Source organism: Haemorhous mexicanus, chromosome 2 (assembly GCF_027477595.1).
Source record: "Haemorhous mexicanus isolate bHaeMex1 chromosome 2, bHaeMex1.pri, whole genome shotgun sequence".
Lineage (NCBI taxonomy): Eukaryota > Metazoa > Chordata > Aves > Passeriformes > Fringillidae > Haemorhous > Haemorhous mexicanus.
In genome coordinates this window covers 83554699-83576154 of record NC_082342.1, presented here as the reverse complement: position 1 = coordinate 83576154, position 21456 = coordinate 83554699, and the positions used below count along the sequence as shown (strand labels likewise).

At 37.9% G+C, this 21456-nt stretch overlaps 1 protein-coding gene across 2 annotated transcripts in view; it reads right to left on the bottom strand.

Moving 5' to 3' along the window:
- PCCA (propionyl-CoA carboxylase subunit alpha) overlaps window positions 1-21456 on the bottom strand; it is a 272824-nt gene that overhangs the window by 113533 nt on the left and 137835 nt on the right. For both annotated transcript variants that reach the window (XM_059839289.1, XM_059839290.1), the window contains one exon: window positions 15200-15302. In XM_059839289.1, the coding sequence (XP_059695272.1) occupies window positions 15200-15302 (103 nt within the window). The remainder of the gene's footprint in view (window positions 1-15199; window positions 15303-21456) is intronic.

The window sequence follows — 21456 nt, the reverse complement described above, 5'->3', positions numbered from 1 at the left end:
AAGAAGGGCTGTTCCCAGTAATAATGTGCTATTTTTCACTTTGTATTAAGTTTAGAATATTACAGGTTCACTGTCCACATAAAAAATAGGCAGAAGGAAATGCTAACCTACTAATATGAAAATGAGGTGAAGTGATTAAAAATTACATCTAACTTTGAAGTAGAAAAAATCCAATTTTACTTCTACATGTAAGACTACTTTCTATACTCTCTTTTTTTTTGAAACACCCAGGCAAACTTTGTGCTAGATTTGCTGTACTCATCTCAGTAGTGAAATCTGCCGACTAAGCTTGAGCTCAATTGCCACTAATAGCTGTAAACCTGAATCAAAACACATTTAGTGATTTAATCTGTCATCCCTTCTGTCAGAATTTCAGTTATTCATCCCCTTTTGTAACAGAAGTTCTGGAGGGTATGATAACTCGGAAGTAACAGGACAATATGCAGGGGCTGTGAGACTATCAGTGTTGTACCTCAGATCAGAAGGAGTTCTCAAAGCAAATTATTCCAACCACCTGCACTTTGATTCCTTTGGATCACACTACAGAATGGTCTTGGGACATGCAAACCAGTCCCTTTCTGATGAAGAAAGGCAGAAACCAGTTTCCAGAACTGCACCCAGCACACTCCAGTCACAAATGGGCATTCTGTTCAAAAAAATCTAATTGAAAGTCAAATAGACAGAGTGAGACTATGAGCTCCTCATCATGAACAAGATGGTACACTTGCTAATGACAGCTAGATCAGTTTTTGAAGAACCACTTATTCACATAAAGAGATTTTGATCTTAATGACAATTTCTGCAATTGCATTCCCTCAAAATCCTAAGTTTGGTATTTAGTCTAGATATTAAAGGAAAAAAAAAAAACAAAAAAAAAAACTCTGACACTTAAATTCAAGCTCAACCCCTCTTATTTAGTTGCCCCACTAAAAGTTATGTTAAGAAGTGTTTAAGACCTACCAGCTCCTGCCAGCTGAAAGCAAAGAAAAACTTTGAAGTGCAGCATATTTGAAAAATTGTTCTGCAATTGTGGAGGAGAAAATGCATATTTTAGAATAAAATTTTAAAATTCCATTTTGAAAAAGTCATGGCCTGACCTGCCTCTATCTTTTTAGATAATATCTTCTTGAACAGATTGTCATTTCCCCAACTATCACTAATTTACAAACTTAATCCAAAAAAACACATTAAACTATCTCTTTCTTATTCAGAGATACACATCCGACCCACAGGCACTAACAATTTACTGAAATACAGTGTTTCCTTAGAGAACAAAGTTTTTAAAACTCAATATAGTGAAACTTTTCAGTGGCACACTATCAGGAGTGAGAGACAACTACTACAGCCAAGGGAAAAGGAAAGGCATCAGAAAAAAGCCATGTCTGAGGAAATATGGCAACAGCACAAAGAGCAAGAACACTGGCCTTCTTTAAGGCCCACAAGGAACACAATCTGCAAACTTAGGAAAAATTTTAAATTATACTAGCTAACCGAAATAAAACTCCCAACCTGTCTTAGACCAAACAGAAAACACCTTTTTAGAGAACCTCCAAAAATCTTTTGAGTTTTTTGTTAAGAGCTGTCTATTGAATGCTGTCTTTCCTGTAGTTAACAGTTTCATTTAGGTCTCACCCTTTTGATCTGCCAGTCCCCTTGGAACTAACCAGACTGTATGGTCAGAAGCATGGAATTTCTGCCACACCCTGTAGGACTCATGATTTCACCTGGTCTCTCTAAAGCATGTCAGATACGCAATATCCCAAAGGTCATTATTTAAAATAGAATTACCCCCTTTTTTTGTGCATCTTGGAAACACAATGCTTGCCAGATTTCAGTAGAGTTCCAGAGTATTACTGTAAGAGCTCAGCCATCACACAGATTATCACCTCCCACAAACTTGCTTCAGCAGAACCCAGAGTCCATCCAAGAGTTTAACCATCTCATGCCAGTGAAATCAGGTTTGGAATACAGCTGTATTGATCATATTTTTCTGTTGTGCTTTCTCCTCTATAAGAGACTTCATTCAGGCAATACATAGAATGCACATTCAGGACAGCCCACAGTCCTCCAAAAGGATGACCAGATTTTCCTTGTTAGCCATCCTACATGCCATAGTGTAAAAAACAGAAGCTGGCCAAGAGCTGGGATTCATTTGGAATTCTGTGTTTTTCTAGACAGTGCCTGGCTTTTCAAACTATGTGCACAACACAGGTATCAACAATGTATCTACCAAACCACAGGTAAATGTGATTACAGCATTTGGCTGAAGTATTCAAGCCAGTTTCCAACAGGCAATGTCACAGCTACCTCTTCCCCCCTAGATGTAAGAAATGTAGCATATTTCACAGATTCTAAAGCTTTGTTCTCGGTTTCTTCTACACTAGACTCCTATGAAATAGATTAATGCCACTAATTCTGTTCAGTTAAAGAAAAAAAAACATAGCAGATGAGAAAACCCCCAAAAGTTCATTAAAAATTATATTAGATAACATAAAACATGCCTACCTCCAACAAGCACCCATATGTCATGTCTAGACAATTACAGCACATAGCAGAGCTCAGTGACTCTCATTACCTTGCATACATCACCCCTACACTTCCAGCTTGCATCCGGCTCTCACGCCACTGAGCTTTCAGCGCCTCATATTAACCATCTTTTCCCTTCTTAACTAATGGAAAGAGAAAGGTACCTCTCACAATGAGTTAGACCTGAAATTGGCTGAACTACCTTTAGGTAATGCTCAGCTATATTTTTTACATTACTTAGGCACTACAACTCTCAGCATCTAATAATTTAAGAGTGATACATATTCAAAAGATGATAAATATCTATTGCCCTCTATGTATTTTCATCCTTTTAATAAGACATCTGCCATTGTTCAAATTATGGTCTCACAAGTAAATAGAAGAAAGACGACAAGAAAGAAAACGTGCATGGACTTCCAATTTTGCTCAAGTTATATACATCAGACCTGAATGAAGGAATTTGAGAATTATTAAACTAGGGCTGAATGTGAAGGACAAAAAATTTGTAACTACTGCCTCATTCTCAGTACTAATACAAAAACTTTTTCCCACTAAGCTTTCTGCTGACTAAGGTCAGAATTAGAGAAGCCAAGCTGTTTAGGTGGGATGAACCTTATTGATGATGGTTATTTTGGCATAACATGATCAACAGAGGATGGGTAGATAAAAATGGCTGTACTGACTGGCCTAAATATCCATCTAGTCAAATATTCAGTGATAAACAGTAGAAAGTTAAATAAGGTCTAAGAAGAATATAAGAATATAGTTACACTTCTACAATGTAGTTAACTGTAAGTCCCGTCTCCTTCCTTTCCTTTTTGCCCAGACAATTAGCACTAATCAGTGCAGTTCAGTAATTCACAAGGCAAAGAATAAATGTCCTAAATATATAAACAACATAATATATTAAAGTGTACTATATAAGTAAATTTTAAAGTGCTATGGAAAAAACAATTTTCTTTAAGCATTATCTTTTACACTTCCAATTACTATTTAATGAATATAATTACACATAGATGATACTATAACTCTCTTATTAATCCAATACACATACATTTTTCTGTGAACGTTTCTATTCCATAAACAAGCATGAATAAACAAATTGTACATGATCAAAAGGATGCTAAAAAGAACATTAGGATTTTTCTGACTAAAAAAACCAGACTCAGTTTGAACAGAAATGCTAAAATGTGAAGAAAAAGTGTTGCACAAACATGAGGAAGATACAAAATATTTTTGAAATACATTTTCAGCTGTAGTGTATGGCAGCTGAAAGAGGATAACTAAAGATGATGTTCAGAACTGATTCTCACAACTTTGCCTTCAGCCCCAATCCTTCCTGTGCACTCACCTGCTGAGGGAATCCATACACAGCATCCACATTGTCCCTCAGCCCAAAGTTCCCTTGTTTATACCCAATATAATGTTTCTAAAATCAAATTACTGCAGCCCCTCTGGACCTTCCTAGGGGAGACAAATTAGCCTTGTGTGCTGATGTTGGCTAGGGTAGAGGTAACTCTCTTCATAGCTGGTGGCTGGGGTTAAATCACAGAAGTCCTTATCTCTGAAGAGTTATGCTCCACCCTGAGTCTATTTACTCAAAAGGGTTCACTTAAATACAAGGGTTAAGCCCTGGGAAGAGGCAGCCTGTAATAGAGGCAGACATGCAAATGTCCGAGATCAAAGAATAGAAAAAAACCCACAGTGAATAGAGGAATAAGGAGGACTTGATTTTAGTAAAGCATCTTTAAATGATTGTGATTTGAGGATACAAGTAACAAGAATAAAGGCTTTGCTGCAGGGGAGGGAGCAGGGCAGACAACAAAGAATTTAAAGAAAAGCTCTCACTAGCTCAAGGAAACAAACAGGGTAAAGTTGTCTACCAACGTGAACAGCTAGGTGCAGCCAGATGAGGACTTACTTTAAATTTCAGTGTCTGGTAGAAAAATGGGCAGCAGGGTCTAGAGGAAGTCATTACTGTGTCACCAAGGTAAGTCACCATTTCTGCCACCTTCATGCCAGAGAGAGGAGATTCAGAAACACATATCAGAACACACAGGGGCAAAGACAAAAGCTTAAAGTCTAGGAACCCAGATTTTTTAGAAGGATTTTTTTAAAAACTGGAATTAATGTGCAAATTATTTATTTGTATCATCTCACTACTAACTGCAGAAAGACTAATTTTATTAAGCACCACAGAGAGACAGGATAAAGACCTGTCATCTCCTGAGTCCATGGGTAAACATCCCTGGTTTCAAAAGAACGAGGTCCTGTGCTGTTCTTTCCTGCCCAGTCTTTCTCACACTACAGGCTTTGAAGATATATGTTAAAGGGAAGCCACAGCCAAAACAAACTCCAAGCGCCACATCTAATTACACAGAAAAGAATGGTCTGTGAAAGATATTAAAGAATCATCCATAATCATAAAAGAAAAAGTCATCTGAGCAGTCTCAACACAGATCCAGGGAAAAATATCCGGGTCTGAATACTTATGAAGAAACAACAGAAATCAATATTAAGTATTTTTTACTTAAGGCACCATCTATTCCAAGTATTCCATTGAATATACAATGGCATATACGTAGCTTTCCTTTAAAGATTCACAATACCTCCCAGTTACAAAACCAAAAATATACAGCTACCTGTAATGCAGGTAGTGGATGACTGATTTTGAGTTTTCAAATATCAGGGATGAGATTCAATTCCAATAGCACATAGCAACACTATTAGCAATGCTACTTCTCAAATAATTCTCCCACTAGAATTATACAAAACTGCATTGTCACAAACCAGCAAATAGGCCTGTAGGTCTTACATACAAAGAAATTAAAAATATTCCTTTCTTTTAGCATCCCTTGGTAATGCACATACCAGGAACATCTTAAAACAAAAGAAAGAGATCTCCAAGACTTCTGAGACAAAGATAGGGCTTATTTTTCTCCTCAAGAAAATGTCTCTTCAGTTTTTTTATTTAAACACATGCACTAAAATTATACAGAAGAGACCCACCTCTCTCAAAGATGAAAAGAAAAAAGTCTTAGCTCAATCTTGTATGTTTACACTTTTAGTCTTACCCTTAAACAAGACTGAATTGAGCATAACTGCACTGAAGGTTTAGCTTCTACACTGGCATATCAAATTTCAAGTCAACAGCTCTTTTATTTAAAATATGTTAGATAAAAAGGTAATATGCTCTCTGTAAAGAGTTCCCTGGAGGTTAGAAGAACCAATAAATTAACTGTTACCATATGCTTGGCTCCTTTTGGCAAAATTCAGTAACAAAACACTGCCAAACCTCTTTAGGTGAGCAATAACATTTGGTAGCTTATAGCACAACTTGGGAAAATAGAAAACTGGGCAGAAAGCTTGGAAAATAGGAGAAGAAACTCCATTTCTATCCTTCTATAGTTAGCTACATGCTATTGGAAGAATAATTCTAACAAAGTCAACTTTATGGGTCTGATCTATGGCAAACAGTTGTCTTCTCAAGAAACACACACTGGCTAGTACAGTAATCAAATATTCCGTATTTGGCTTTTTTAAACAACAATAGATATGTATGACCTATTTTGAAAACAGGAAGGTTTGCAAAATTAGTATTCTGAAGTGTTAACATGCATATTATCAGTGCTTTCATTATGGGTTTATTTCATTATAAATGAGAAAGTCTGGGCTTATTTGCAATGCAATGTTCTTAGATTTTACTTACCTCGAAATGAAATACTTCCCACCCCTTCCTCCTGTATCTTTTATACCTATGTAATTGAGACTAGATTGTGACAGATAAAAAGCCTTTAACACTACACCTCTAATTATAGTTATAGACTGGGTATTTTCAGGACATCTATTACAGACATTTTTTTAATACCAACAAAAAAGAAAGTGAGGGCAAACCTGGCTGGTCCTATTCATTCACCAAAAAAGGCAGGACTTGCTTTGTAGCATCCGTTATAGGTAATAAATATTTTTTTTCAAATATGAAAATGTCCATTTTTATTGTATTTTTGTGATCATCTATGATAATAAAAATTCATTATTACTCTTATTTCCAATAAAATGGTTATAGCCTGTTCTTCATGCCATGATGGTTGGCAAGTGGAGGAAAAACTGATACTTGAAAATACCATATTTCTTTAATCAACTGCATCATCCCAATAAATTCTAATTTTGATGTATTAAAAAAATACTTGTTATTCAGCTTACAGCTCCACACACATCTGGCAAGCAGTATGAAGCAGGTTGACATGTATAGGCCAGACATTTCACTTCTTAAAGTCATGTTATTGGATGGTTAATCCTATATTTGCATTAATTTGATACAAGAACGTACAGGTAAAAATAATCCCAAAGTATAGGTCTAAAGATTATAATAATAAGCCTCTGGAAGGTTTTACCAGAGGAAAAATATTTTTTACCATTCCATGGATGTTTGCCTCATTCAGCCATTTGGGATTTTATTAATAATCTTCTCATTACTGTATTCATCTTCCAATTTCTTATTTTTTATTTTAAGCAAGACAATTTCTGTGAAGACTTGACACTGAAATCAGAGACTTCATTACCCTGCAAAATATATCCACATTTTAAAGTATTTAAGAGGGTTAAACAAAATGCAAACATTTAATGCAACATTAAGCATGTGAAATAAAAACTTGATTGCCTAAAGCAAGCATGCTATGCTGTTACCCTGGTGACAGGTTAAAAAAGGATTGTGAGCTGAATGGCTGTATGATATGAAATTAAAATGTTTCACATTGAACAATCCAAAATGAATTGGGAAAGGTTAGAGCAGAGGAGAGAGAAATCAATTCTCCAATGGCAATGGTGAATGGAAGTGAAGTCTGAATAGGATTTGCCAGTGGGGTGCAACAGCTGCCAAATATCCTGCAGCCAAAGAATTACAATAATACTGATGAAGTGTGCAAGAGCTTTTGGAATCATTGCAGGGAACAGAGAAATACTCCTACAATAATGAGGCCATTCTGTGTCCCATCCCACTTTTGCAGTTGAATCAAAGGGAAAAGAAATGGTTGAAAATTGTAATACTGAACAACAAAGGTATAAATGAATTACCTATCCCTTCAATCAGTATCTTGTATTTAACTACAGCCTCTGTGAACATGAATGAAGCAAGCATGCTAAAGAATGGACAAATCAAGTCACATACATGTACAAGTATGCAGACAATATTGGATGAGAGACTTGTTTCCTATATATTTTGTTGACAACATGTCTACAGCAACAGCATCCAGAATAAGCTGTACACTACACAAACAAACAGCAGGACACAACCAGTGCCTCAAGGAACTACACAAGGTCAGGTGCTGATGGTCACGCTTAACTTTAATAATCCTAGAAAAGAAATATCAGCAAAACTTCTCATGCGAATGCAATTACAGATGTATTTACTGAGCTTAGAGACCCCAGAGGTCAAGAAAAATGTTGCCCTTCCATAAAATTATCCTAGACAACTTCATTTCTGCCCTTGGAAACTCCAAGTAAAATACACAGAGGAAGACAAAAATATATCCTAAAAATACCTGTGAAATGACCAGGGAGCACATGGCAATTAGCACACACCTTGTCAGTTTTACGGTTTCACGCATACACATTTTACACACAGACGAATATTAAAGAACAGGTTTAGGAGGTGTAAACCTGCATGAGAGGAAATAATCGTTGGGCTTATAGAGGGGATCAAAGTAAATTAAATAGAGAGAGGTCTTGTAAAGAGAGGATCTTGCAGAAGAGGTCATAAGCAAAGCACAGATGAGAAAAGGGCCAGATTAACAACTAAAAAAGGGACAGGAATTTGGCAGCACAATAGAAAACATTCACATGTCTATATTATGCAAATTCAAGTTTCAGCATTAAGTGAACAGTAGCTACAGAAGCTATAAAGCTCTTACAGCAGATGCTGTTTTCCCAGAAGACATGGTGAAAATAAAAAATAAACACAGGGACTTAGCCAGGTCCATTTACTTAAGTGAAAGCCTTTCCCACCAGCAATCACCTCAGCAAGATGTGGGGATCTTCCCAAGAGATGTTCACTGAGATGAAAACTTTAAGTAATTATTATCTTCATAATGATTTCATAATGGTTAGCGCCTCTAAAGATTGAGCAAGTGTGGATTTCTGAGTGCCCAGAACACATTTTTCCTTATAAATGACAGGGATGACAAGCTATGGAAACTTCCCATGACAGACTGCTCTATTCCTGGAATAGATGTTTAGGAATCATATGGAACATATGATTCAAACAACTATAGAAATACCTTATATTACCTGTGTTTTCAATCTGATTGCATTAATTAATCTAATCAAAGAAAAAAATACCATATATACACTCTGTAAAATCATAAATGCTACCAGAACATCCCATTCCAGCTTTTATATTTTCCATAGAAGTTCGTTCCCAACTGGCAAAAAATGCATGTTTCATTTATTTGCAGCTACTTTTTTGTTTCTAGCACATATAATCCTCTTTCTGTGATAAACAACTGAACAACTGAGAAGGGTAAATAATACCAGAATTAAATACATCTAGAATATGATATAGGGCATCTGGTTTTGTAGTTATTAAGCAAGATTACAAAAAAAAAATACAGCAATGACTCACAAGAGGTCAAAAGAACAACATTAGATAACAGCTAGAGAGACAAGAGGGTTACCACAACCAGAAAAGCTCATTATAAACAAGGATTTCACATGAAAAAGAGGAGAACAGGGCCTTAGTACCTTGCGAGTCTGTGGCAAAAGAGAAGACCACACAGTGAATAATGGTGTGGAGCTGCAGTAGTTACACAAACATACCAAAGACTTTCAAAGGCCTAACAGTAAATCATGGGAAGAATGCTCAACTTGTTGAGCTGGAGACCAGAACAGTAAGGATAAGGCAGTGCTGTTTTCATGAGCTAAGGATGACTGCCTAACTCCAAAGTGGGGGAATGAAGAAAGCCACAAGTACTTGATCAACCATACCGATGCACACCAAGCCTTTTATCTCCATATGGAGTGTATCTCTAGGACAGAGCGCAGTATACGTGTTTAGCTGCACTCACAATAACTTGCAAGTTCACGTTAATACTACAGTTCTAGGGAAAAAATAAAAAATTAAACTCACATAATACAATTTATATCGTTCAGCAGTGCCTGTGCTGAAAGCAAGAACTCTCTTTCCAAGAGGTTGGTTCAGATGACTCCAGTGAATTTTCCTGACATCATCTTCCTTCTTTTTAAAATTAATGTAACATAACCTTATTTTGTGCTGCTCCAGCAGTGCAGGAGAGCCAGAAAGCTTTGCTATTGGGCAGCTGATCATCCTTCCATATGGGGAAACCCTAGGCTGGCAAAGAGCTGGCTCTGTCCCAGACTCCAGCAGGGTAATAGGTGTAGTCTCTGTGAGAGCAAGGATGCCTGAGAGGTGTGGGACTCTGCTGCTCTCTGAGCAGTTCCCTCACTGCCCTATAATCAAGCAATGGCAAGGCAAACATCAATATAGCTGTACTGAATCAACCCAGACAGAAACATAGAATAATTCATTAAACATAAAGCTAAATAAATTAATTTCTGTTCTTGCAGCTCACCAGCCACTTTATGTTCACTGCACTGCACTGGACCCCGGATTTCAGAATTTTAGAACAAAAATTTAGCCCAGCTATTTCAGAACCTGACAAAAACTTGTTTGTATTTTAACTTTTCACTATATACTTTCCTTCCTGGGAAAATATTATTTCATGCTTAGAAAGCATAATCCATTTTAGGTCTCAAAATATTTCATACATTTTGATAAACAGATATTTACGAAACCTCAATAGGGAAGCAAAGTATTAAGGCCACTTTGCCTTTTTGTAAACTGAGGCCAAATTAAACTGACTTCTCTAAGGTCCCACAAGAACAGTTTAACTCAAGATCCCCAGTCCAGTCTTCTATATTAAACACACAAGCAAGAAAAACCTTTAGTGTTGTTTTTTTTTCTTGCTAGCAATTTAAAACATTTTCCAATGTGTTACCATCTTTTTGTGTGTAGTATCAGGTAATATGGGCATGCAGCCTCACTGTTTTTTTTCCAAGTCATAAATGATGAAAGGGTAAAACCCATAGAAAAATTAGGAAAATACACTTAGCAGCCAACACAAGCAACACATAGGAAGTGCTGCAGGCAATTGGGTTTAGAAGTATAAACATCACATTAGTAGACCCATGAGATAGCATGATGCAGCCACACCTGGAGAGACACTCTCCTATTCCCCTCCCAACCCACTAATGAAAACAAGTCTGAAGCCAAAATGTGAAGATTCAACTGTACAACATCATTTCTGGTCTCAAAGGCTAACTACATCAAACAGACATAAAATAAGCTGGATTCACTTCAGCCAAAATATGTTTCCACTTGAAACAAGATCAAGTTCTCTCTAGAAGACCTTGGGGTTTTACTAGATGCTGTAAATCTGTTCAGCAGCTGTGGGTGGCACCAGTTTCACAATAAAGTGGACTATGGAGTAAGTAGGAAAAGTCCTAGGTAAAATAACTAAAAGCTGAACAATGAAACAATCATTAATCATCCATGGCTCTTTCCTGTAGGAAATATGTGCCCCTATTATCTGGATACCACAGTGAAATATTCACATTAGTATGTGGTTCACAAAATAGCAAACATTTTCATTTGCAAATCATCTTTGAAAAAATACTTGAAAAAACACTCCAATCAGGAAGAATCCTAAAAAACCAAATCATCCCACATCCAATTTTTCCCAAGAAAATGGGTTAAATAAAAAACAGTTAAAACTAAAAAAAAAAAAAAAAGCACACACAGAAAATGCTCTAAATACTTGATTGCAACACAAAAGTAAATGCTTATATTCCTGTAACTCTGAGCATGCATGGATCTCCAACAGCTGTTCTAACTAAAGCCTGGCAAGTTAGTTCTAGGAGCTGTTGATGAGGCCAGGGGCACTATATAACAATATAGACAGTGGAAACTCACCTGTGAGTGTTCCACCCAAACCATGACACCATTTATTCGGGCACAGGAAAGGCAAACCAGCCTCGGGCTTGTGACCTGCACTAACCTCAACACCAGCCAACCTACTGCAATGAAGACTGCCACTACAGAGGTCAGGTTGGCTGAAACTAGCTGAAGGAAGTTGGGTGCCAAAGGTGGAAACAGCTGACTGGTCATCAGAATATGTTTCAGCAAGAACCTTACAGCTGATCATTCAGTCACTCAGGGGACTGCAAAACACATATTTTCCAGTCACACGAGAAAATATCAGTTACAGAGAAATCCCCCTCGTGAGGCTGCTACTAGTCTGACCTGGTGGTAAAGAGCTAAAGCCCACCTCTGACTCTTTTATGAGCTCACATCCTCCTTGCTACACATTCCCACTCCTGTAGCTCTTCCAGAATAATGTCCCTTGTCAGAAGTAACCTAATTCTGACAGAATGGTCTGAAGTAAATTATTATTAAATAGTTTCTATGCTAACATAGGTTATTTTTGCAGAACCAGACTGGAATGCAACTACACACAAAATCACACCTGCATACTTGGGGAGGAGAAGAAAAGACGGAGCGCAAAGAAGGAGCAGCCTGCCACAAGATTCCTTAATCTGGCTCAGCTGTACTTCATCTGATTACAGTCCTGGTAACCCCGACAGTGAAAGCTGCAGCTTCTGTGAAGAGCTCCAAGCATGGTACTTTCTATCTGACCAGAATAACAATCCTGATCATGGGCTGAATAAATCACAGGGGAAAAAGGGAATATAAAATACCCCTGCAGTTGTGAAAAGAATGCGTATTATAAATATGGCTCCCAAAAGGGAAAAGAAAACAAATTAAAAGCAAAGATAAGCATATAATTCAAGTTTAGCAGAAAACTGTCTGTTTGACAGCTGTGACAAGTTTAAAAGAAATAATGTATGATTTCAAAATACTACTCTTCAGTAGTTTTTTGCACAAGACTTGCTCAATTGCTTTCAGTGCAAATGAAAAAAAAATGCTGTCAACATAAATAGAGCCAGAGAGCTGAAATTCTGTAGGTAATGATCAATGTATCAATGTACTTGTCCAAACCATTAGGATAATGTTAGGGATCAGCTTTGGAGCATGCAGTCTGTCTAGTCTGCTCACATCCTACAACACAGATCTAAAACTCACACAGACTCCAAGTTCCCAATTCTGCCATAGTGAACACTGCACCCAGGATCACAACTGGCCTTTTGGATTTGTTGTAGCACAGGTTCCTACTCTGAACTTTTTGTTTACGAGTATTTTTCAAACAGAGTGCAGTCTTATAAATAAAGATGTGCTTTTTTCTCTGGCCACAACCCCGCTCATTAAAAAATACCCACGATACGGAGCACCTTCAAAAATAAGTGAGATGCAGTGTGGTTAAGGACGTGGTGAAGAATCCTTCATGGGACTATAGTAACTCATATGCTCCACAGTGCTCAGTCCCCTCTAGAGGGAGTCCACTAACTGCTCTAAGGAATGGAGAACACTGTCCAAGACACTGCACAGTTCTTCAACCTCATTCTGCCTTTGCTTCTTTTCTTTTTCCTTAGAACAAGCTGTGTGATTTTGGGAAAGGGTATCATTATCGGGTTTGGTTTCTTCAGAAGTTAAGAAGCATTTTTGCATTAGCTCATCCTTACTTGGCCTCAAACAGGCAACTTTGCTATCATTAAAGCAAGTAGATCTAACAGTATGTATGTATTGAAACCATGACACATTCAATAAGAACCACACTCAGCCACCACTTGGAAAAAATGGTAATGCTTGACTTCTGAAGGATTCATAAGCACACGCCATTATGGCAAGAGAAAGTGATTTTTCTGTATTGAAAACATTTCTTAGCTTCACCATTTAAAATCTGAAAAATCATACCTTAATCTGGTTTTACAGATGTGTGGCTTTTTCATGCAACCAGACTCTGCTGCCTTCTCTTCCCAGAGAAGGGTGGAAGAACACCTGTGACTGAGTTTGGCTAGCACTCCAAAAATGAGCTAACTTTTTTTCAGAGCAGGAGTGTATTTGTTTCCCTAACACAGCAGAGAAAGAGATGGATGACCACGTCTGACTGCTCAATGCTGTACTTCATTTACATATCTGTTATCTCAGTTAAAATAGTCGTATGTGTCTTTTCTATTAGGATACACAGACACCTAGTACTAAAAAAAGTACTTGCAAAAGAAGCAAAACATTAAAAGACTGCTCAAAAATTGGATTCCTTTTTTTTCTTTTTAGCTAGTTAGAGCATTTTACAGGGAAGAGAAAAAAAAAATCACAAATCAAAGCAGAGAATGCAATAGCCACTGTTTAAATTAATAATTCCTATCCTTATTCTAAGTACAAAGTAATGCATTGCTTCTCTGTAGCAGCATACTTCCTATGCTGGCCAGAAAAAAACCACAATCAAGGATCCTCCTCATTTTCCCTGATTCATCTTTTTTTAGGCGAGAGTGGCCTTTGAGTGTCTGTTCTTCTCCTTATGCCATTCACTATGGAGGATATAACTTGTGGAAGGAAATAAAAAGGTGCTTTACTTTCCCCTATAGATGCATAAGGCAAGCAATGACCCAGCCTGCATATGCTATACATTACAAAGCTGTTATGCTGGCCCTAAGTGTGTCTTTCTTTTTCTTTAATACCATATGGTACTAATTATCTTTGTGGGTACAAATAAAAATAAAGACTTCTTGAAACCACATTTGATTTATTCCTGACCACTGAAAAATCAGTAATAGAATACACTGTCAAACCACTGGCATGGAATGTGAATAATGTCTACCCTGCACTATGACTTCCCTCGCATACAAATCTACATGCAACTACATTACAAAACATGAGGCAAGGAGAGTTATGCTGAAGTCAGGATTCCCTGTGTACAACCATTGCTAACACCAACTACACAAACAAGCTCCATAAGTTCAGTTAATTTTAACAGAAGGTCTCTAGGCACTGACAGGGATTGACCAGAGCACAAGGAAAGCTAGACATCCTAGAGGAAAAAAGCATTCTGTTCAAAAAAGCCAAAGAACTAAATTAGCGTTTTGACATGGGTACTGCAATGGCTGAACCATTAACAGTACTGCCTAGGTTACTGGCAGCTACAATTCAAAAAAAATTGGAGGAGTGGGGGAATAAAAGCACAAAAAAACCCATACTTAAAGCAAGGTGTTTCTATTCCATCTATTACCTTCCACCTTTACAGTCTGAAAGTGTTTTCAGAATTAAGACTAAACTACTAAGGTTCTTCATCAAGGTAGCAAATTACTCAGAAATCTACAATATTTTAAAGCTCTGTAGCTGAAAATTCATATTATGCCAAAGTGCTTAGATTGCTTCAAATGGGCACATGGGAAATTTGTGATGCTCAATTTGTGGTTAGTTACTAATGCAGCAACATTTTGCATTAATGAAACTCCTGATGTGCATTAATTACTGTACTGGCTTGTAACACATTTTTGTGCCTATTAGTTTGCTAATACTTAGAATAAAAATAATCATGTATGACTTGTGTGAGTAGGGAAATGTAAGCTACAGCTCATTTGAATTTAGAAAAAACAGACCATACTAAGAAACCATGCAGTTTCTCACCAGTTATTCTTGTGCATGAGAAGATGCCATTAATGAAATGCATCAGCACATCTGAGTTCTTAGAAAAGAACTTACCTTGGAGTCCCTAAAAATCGCTGTGATCTCAGTTGTTCAGCCACATACAAAGATGCTGCTGTTGCCAGTAGCTGTCGTCTTTCATGATCTGTCAACTTGTGTCCTAGTTTTCAGAAAAGTTAAAAAAAAAAATTAGATAGCACAGACCAACACAGGCACAAAAAGTAACAACTACCAGTAAAGACACTGCTCAGTCCTTACACATGAAAGCTACATTTTTCCCTCTAAATTAAGATGAGGGATAGCGTAGCAGACGCTCTGAGTTTCAGAGTTTAAATTGCATGTTTTCATACAAATCAGCCCAACTGCTAACACTGGTATCTCTGTTAAAAACAATTTGACAACTGAAAGAAAAGAAACTGAATGGTGCTGCAGCATCTTGTTTTCGTTACTGAAATGTCACTGGTTGACATATTGTGCCTCATGCTGGTAAGGAATCCATCTGTACATTAGAACTTACTCAAAATATAGAACACTCTCAGTACTTTATCTGAGGCAAAGGCTACAGATCTTTCAAACAAAAGGGACAGCACAACAGTATAAACCCAAAAAATAAATGGGGATAAGGCTACTCATCAGTCCTGGGTCATTTAGTGTTATTTGTGTAATCGTTAGTTCACAACTAATGGAGTCAAAGTCATGTTTGACACTTCAGAAGCAGAAAGTGGCTCAAAGAAGTCTATACTCTGAACACAGACAATCTAACAAATATATGGCAAAAAGATACAACCGGGGTGAGAGGAAGCAGGTTTTCTCCCAGTCTGGTCTTGTTCCAGAAAAGTGAAGGTTAAATACGGATTCAATTGTCCATTCAAGAGGCTAAAAAGAGCACAGCAACAGAATCCTCCCCTCCCTGCCCGCCCCCCCCCCCCCCCCCCCCATCTTTAGGTCAGAAATCACACAACACAGATTTGGTATGAAAAGATGGCAAATAGGCGGCCAAGAATTTGGGGGTGAGATTCCAGAGAAGGGCCACCGAGATGAACAGAGAAATGGAGCACCTCTCCTATGAGGAATGGCTAAGAGAACTGGGATTGCACAGCCTGGAAAAGAGAAGGCTTCAGAGTAACCTAACTGCAGCTGTCCAATACCTGAAAGGTGCTTGCCAGAAAGATGGAGAGAGAATACTTACAAGAGCATGTAGTTAAAGGACAAGAGGGAATAATTCAAATGGAAAGAGTTTAGATTAGATTAGGAAGAAATCCTTTACTGCAAGGGTGCTGAGGCACTGGAACAGGTTGTTCAGGCATGAATGCCCCATCCCTGGAAGTCCTAAGGCCAAGATGGATGGAGCACTGAGCAATCTGGTTTAGTGAAAGGTATCCCTGCCCATGGCAGGGGGGTTGGAACTACGTGATTTTTAAGGTCCCTTGAAACCCAAGCCACTCTATAAGTTTGTGAGAGAACAAAAAGACAAAGTACTCAGTCTATAAGACAGGAAGTTAAAATACAGGACAAGAACTGTAAAGCTGAATTGTCATGAAGAAAGAGGCAAACTTTATCCATGAGAAAGATTTTGCACAAGTGAAAGCAAGAGCGTTTCACAAGGAAGAGAGGAGAATTACACAATAAAGTTAAAGGTTGAGAACTGAAAGACTTTGCTGAACTCAATTACAACACGGCTCTCAAAAAGTGCTTTTTGTGTACATATGACAGCAAATGCCATCATCCAGAAAAAGTACAGATTTCACATGAAAGGATGGGGGAAGAGCTTCAGAAGGCTCTATCTCCCAGAGGAACTCTGCCCAGGGAGACACATTTGCTTCCAGTCCTGCAGCAGACAGTTACACAGATCCCTTCTACACCTCCACCCTCCCCTGGCCCCAGTGTTATGTAATGTAAATTCTCATTCCCCAGTACTGGTTACTAGCCAGTGACAATTTCCATCAGCAGAATAAAATAAGACTAATGAGATCCTGAAGAAAATCCAGAATGGAGACTGCTGTAAAGGACTGGAGCAGACTCTACAGCAACAAAGCCACAATTTCAAAACAGGATGTCTTCTGCACAGAACCCATCGTTCCACTGGGCATGTTAAACAGGGTTAGGTAAAGAGGCTAGTTAGAGTCCACCTCAGGAATGCAATCATGCCACAGTGATGGGAATACATTCATTAAAGTCCAGCTAACAGTACAAAGAAGTTGTCACAGGCCAAAAAATGTAAATTTAAAAATAACAAAACTCAGAAAATTTGCATCAATCTCTTTTTAATTTAGTCCGCATTAGCATATTCTGGCTGAGTATTACTGTGAGTTCCTTTGCTCAGTGTTTATTTTTTTATCTGCCTTGAAATGGAAACTGTCCTCACTTCAACAAACACATGCAGAAAAATACAAATGCTGAAAGGTTTAGAACCCGGCTTCAGAAACAAACTCAATCTTTCCTTTGCCGGTTACTAGAAAAACTGATTGCAAGGCAAAATTCAAAAAGCACTGAACTTTTGTACTATTTGTACATATACACAGACATCTATGTGTATATATATAAGCCTTATGTAATTATACATTGCAGTAACATCAATTATCTGGATCTGAAATGTGCCAATTTTCCCATTGCTTACACACAGTGAAGAAACTCTGAGATCATTTTTTCAAAACACTGAATCTAAAACTGATGATTTGTTTACATGCCCCAGCTAAAGGCACATCAGGAATCTGCCCTAAAGCCTTTGCCTTTCAGTCCCCCTACCCAACACTCATGACAAGACCCTGTGACCAAAACTTCACATTCTCACCTGCTCCAACACACATTGTTAGAACCAACTTGAATAAAGGAACAAGGTAAAACTAAAAAGGTCCCATTTCAAAGGTTTTATTGCATGACCTCTGTCTTAGATGAAGTAACTGCTTTTGAGCTTGCAGTGCCACAAAAACTATTTTCTTCCTGTATCTTCAATAAAAATCAAACTCCAAACAGCAAACAAAGGTCAATAATTTGAAAGAGGTTAACAACTGATCAAGAGTCACACTTGCTTCATTACTGCCAACATGAAAAAAATTTTTATTCCTTTGTCACTAGTTACAGCATTGTGTCACACATGTATCAAGCAGAAAACCAGCTATTACTGTAGTAGCCAATGTAGGATTTCTGGGAGATAATAGAAACTGTTAACAGAAACATAGCAAAATTAGGTTTTGGTGTCTGGCAGGAAACATACAAACCTACCACAGAATGTCCTTAGCGTAACTTTGGAGGCATACCTCAGAAGTTTGATTAAAGGCTTCTTCCTAAGGATGGCAATTTACTTTCATTAGGCAGGACAGACTATTGTCAATACTCCCTTAGTTCTCTGAACTCCAGTCCCATTCCCCTTGCTGTCTGCTTTTGCTCTGCTGCTAGCTCAGCTGAATTCTCAACAGTTTTGAAGTCAAACTTACCATTACACTACTATATTTGGAAATACACAAATGTTCCAGATAGTAATACCTTTGTTTCCCATCAAGTATTATTCCTCTTCAGAAGCTACTCCTGAGGATTTCAGTGGGGTGTCTTGAGGAATAAGTTAATATTCACCATCAATAAAGATATAACAACACGGTCCTTCACGTTCACCATACAGATTGATTTGGAGAGTAACAAAGCTACCTCTAGAGCAGCTGCCCCAGTGCCTCCTTGAAAGAGAGTGAAATGACTGAGTAGCAAAGGTCCCCCAACTTCCAACACATGAAGTTACACTATTGCTCTTCCCTGCTCTCATTACTGCAGACTCCTGCTTAAACAGAAATTTCACCTCCACAATGAAACGTGGAACTGGCAGCTCCCACCTCGCTGTTTAACCTGGGATAAATTTCTGATTATCAGCTGAATTAGATAAAGCAAATGCAAAAGAAGAAGAATTATTATAAAATTAAGTCACAATTAAAGGGGTGGGAGCAGTGTTGTTCGTATTATTTAAAACTAGACTGCACACATCTATTACTACCAAATGGCAGAACCCTGGTCGGAAGGAAGAGAAGAAAAAAAAGCATTTCTCTCTCATTTCCCTGATGTTATGATTGCTTAAATCAATATTATCTCAGTATCCCCCAAGCTGAGTCAAAAAGGTTCATGCAATTACTTTACATAACCAACTTCAAATTAAATTACATAAAGGTCATTTTTCCCATAACAGTCTCATTTGCATTTTGTCCTAGAAACATGTTTCCTACTATCAATTACAGGGGAAAAAACAAAACCAAACATACAAGCCCTGGATATGTGCCCCAGTAAGTTACTTAATACTTGAAAAGTGACTGTTTTCTGATAGGGAAGAATAAAAACTAAAAGCATAATGGAAAAGATTAAAAGTGCAATGCATAATTCAGATCAACACCAACATAGGCAATGTTTATAACATTCCTAGGTTCTATCTCAGGTTTTTCCGGGTGGATTTTGAAGTTAACCATTACAGACAGCACATACACCAAGTAGGCTGAGGCAGAAAACAAAGTTGACTGTTGTAAATATCAGATTCCAATGCAGAGGAAATGAATGGAATTAGCAGCAAGCATCTGCCATACTCTAATAGTGACAGACCAGGGAAGCTGTGTTCCCTCTCCTACTAATAGCAAAGCCTCCAGACTTAAATTTAAAAGTAATATCTGCAGTCCCAATTCACCTAAAAAGCACTATCACTCAGAATCATGGAATGACTGAGGCTGAAGGGACCTTGGAAGGCCCTTCTTTTACTCAGTATGCCCCCTCCCCATGAATCTCAGCATCAAATTCAGAATAGGTTGCTCAGAGGTTTGTGCAGTGATGCCTGTAAAATCCCCAATCCATGACCCTGACTCTTGCTGTGCAACTCATTGAAGAGCCTGGCTTCATATGCACCCTGAGGTCCTCGACGGCTGTCCTTAGCTCCACCCTAAGCTTTCTTGCTTCCAGCTGGTTGTCCCAGCTTCTCCCTAGAGGTCATCTGTTCCAACCCCAACCACCCTTGCGGCTCTTCACTAGACTTACTCATGCTTATTGCCATCTTTCTTACATGGACCAGGGGATTAAAACTGGACACAGTATTCCAGAGATGGTTTAATAAGTGTTAAGCAGAGTAATCATTTCGTTCAACCCATATAATTATGATAAACACAACATATTTAAAAGCCTTCACCTCATACAGAGTCTCTGGAGCCAATATGCCATTTCAGAACAGAAGTGTTTCCTATTTATTCCTTTCTGTATTAGAAATATAAAGAATTTCTGTTCTTTCTCTCCATTCAGATGAGGTAAACATGCTAGAAGAGGGGAAGTAAATTATTTCTGGGGTTTTTTTTTCATGTATTTTGATATTACTTCTGAGACAATCTCCTGGAAAATGCCCCATCTTTCATTGGCACAGGATGTGTCTCCCAAAGAGTGACTGATTTCAGACATCCTTTAATAACCAGAAAGAGCGGAACATCAAGAAGAAGAAAATCTCAATATTTAAATAAAAAACTAGGAAAATAGAAACTGTGAAACAGACTGAACCTCAATGACCTATCCCACAAATGGGGTCTAACCTAAAGATCCTTTAATTTATCTTTTGTCCAAGACTCTTCTTGGTCTTTGTGAAAACAGAGAAACACTTTCTGTGCCTATAAAATAGGGTAATACAGTAAATTTCCTTCTCATCAGGCAGACTAGAAAGTACAGAGGCTTCCCAGGTTGTTTGGAAGCTGTTGAAGAACAGTGCATCTGACTACTGCATGCTTGGCAGACATTTTTATTCACTCTATTCAGGTGCCACCTGACCTAATCAGTGTTCCTGCACCCACCCTCAGATCCACACACCTCCCAAAACAAACATGGGTGCTCAGAGCAACAACCCACTCCAGCTCCCCTACTGCCAGCCAGCATTCCAGCCAGCCAGCCCTCACATGGACAAAAAAGGGTATAACAGGAACTGCTTTCCCACCCTAATCATACTCTGCACAAAGTTACTTTCAGCACAGCCAGTATTTTAAAATAACTTGCAATAATCAAACGACTTCTGGTAGTGAATGGTTACTTAAAGATGGGAAGAAAGAGCTAAACTCTAATTATACAAATTACTAAACATGTTCATTCTACATGTAATTTGAAGAGAGCATCACATAGGTTAATGGAAAAGTAGCCAAGATACATCTAATAATTAATTTTTTCTTAACTTGGAGTAAAAGTCTTCTAATAAAGAATTATAATGGAACTCACAAAAATGAGACTGGAAAACAAAGAATCTCTTATTTTACTTTTGAGACTCAATATTTATACTCAAAGAAAAATGCACATACGAAATGGGCCAGTACTTCATGCAGTCA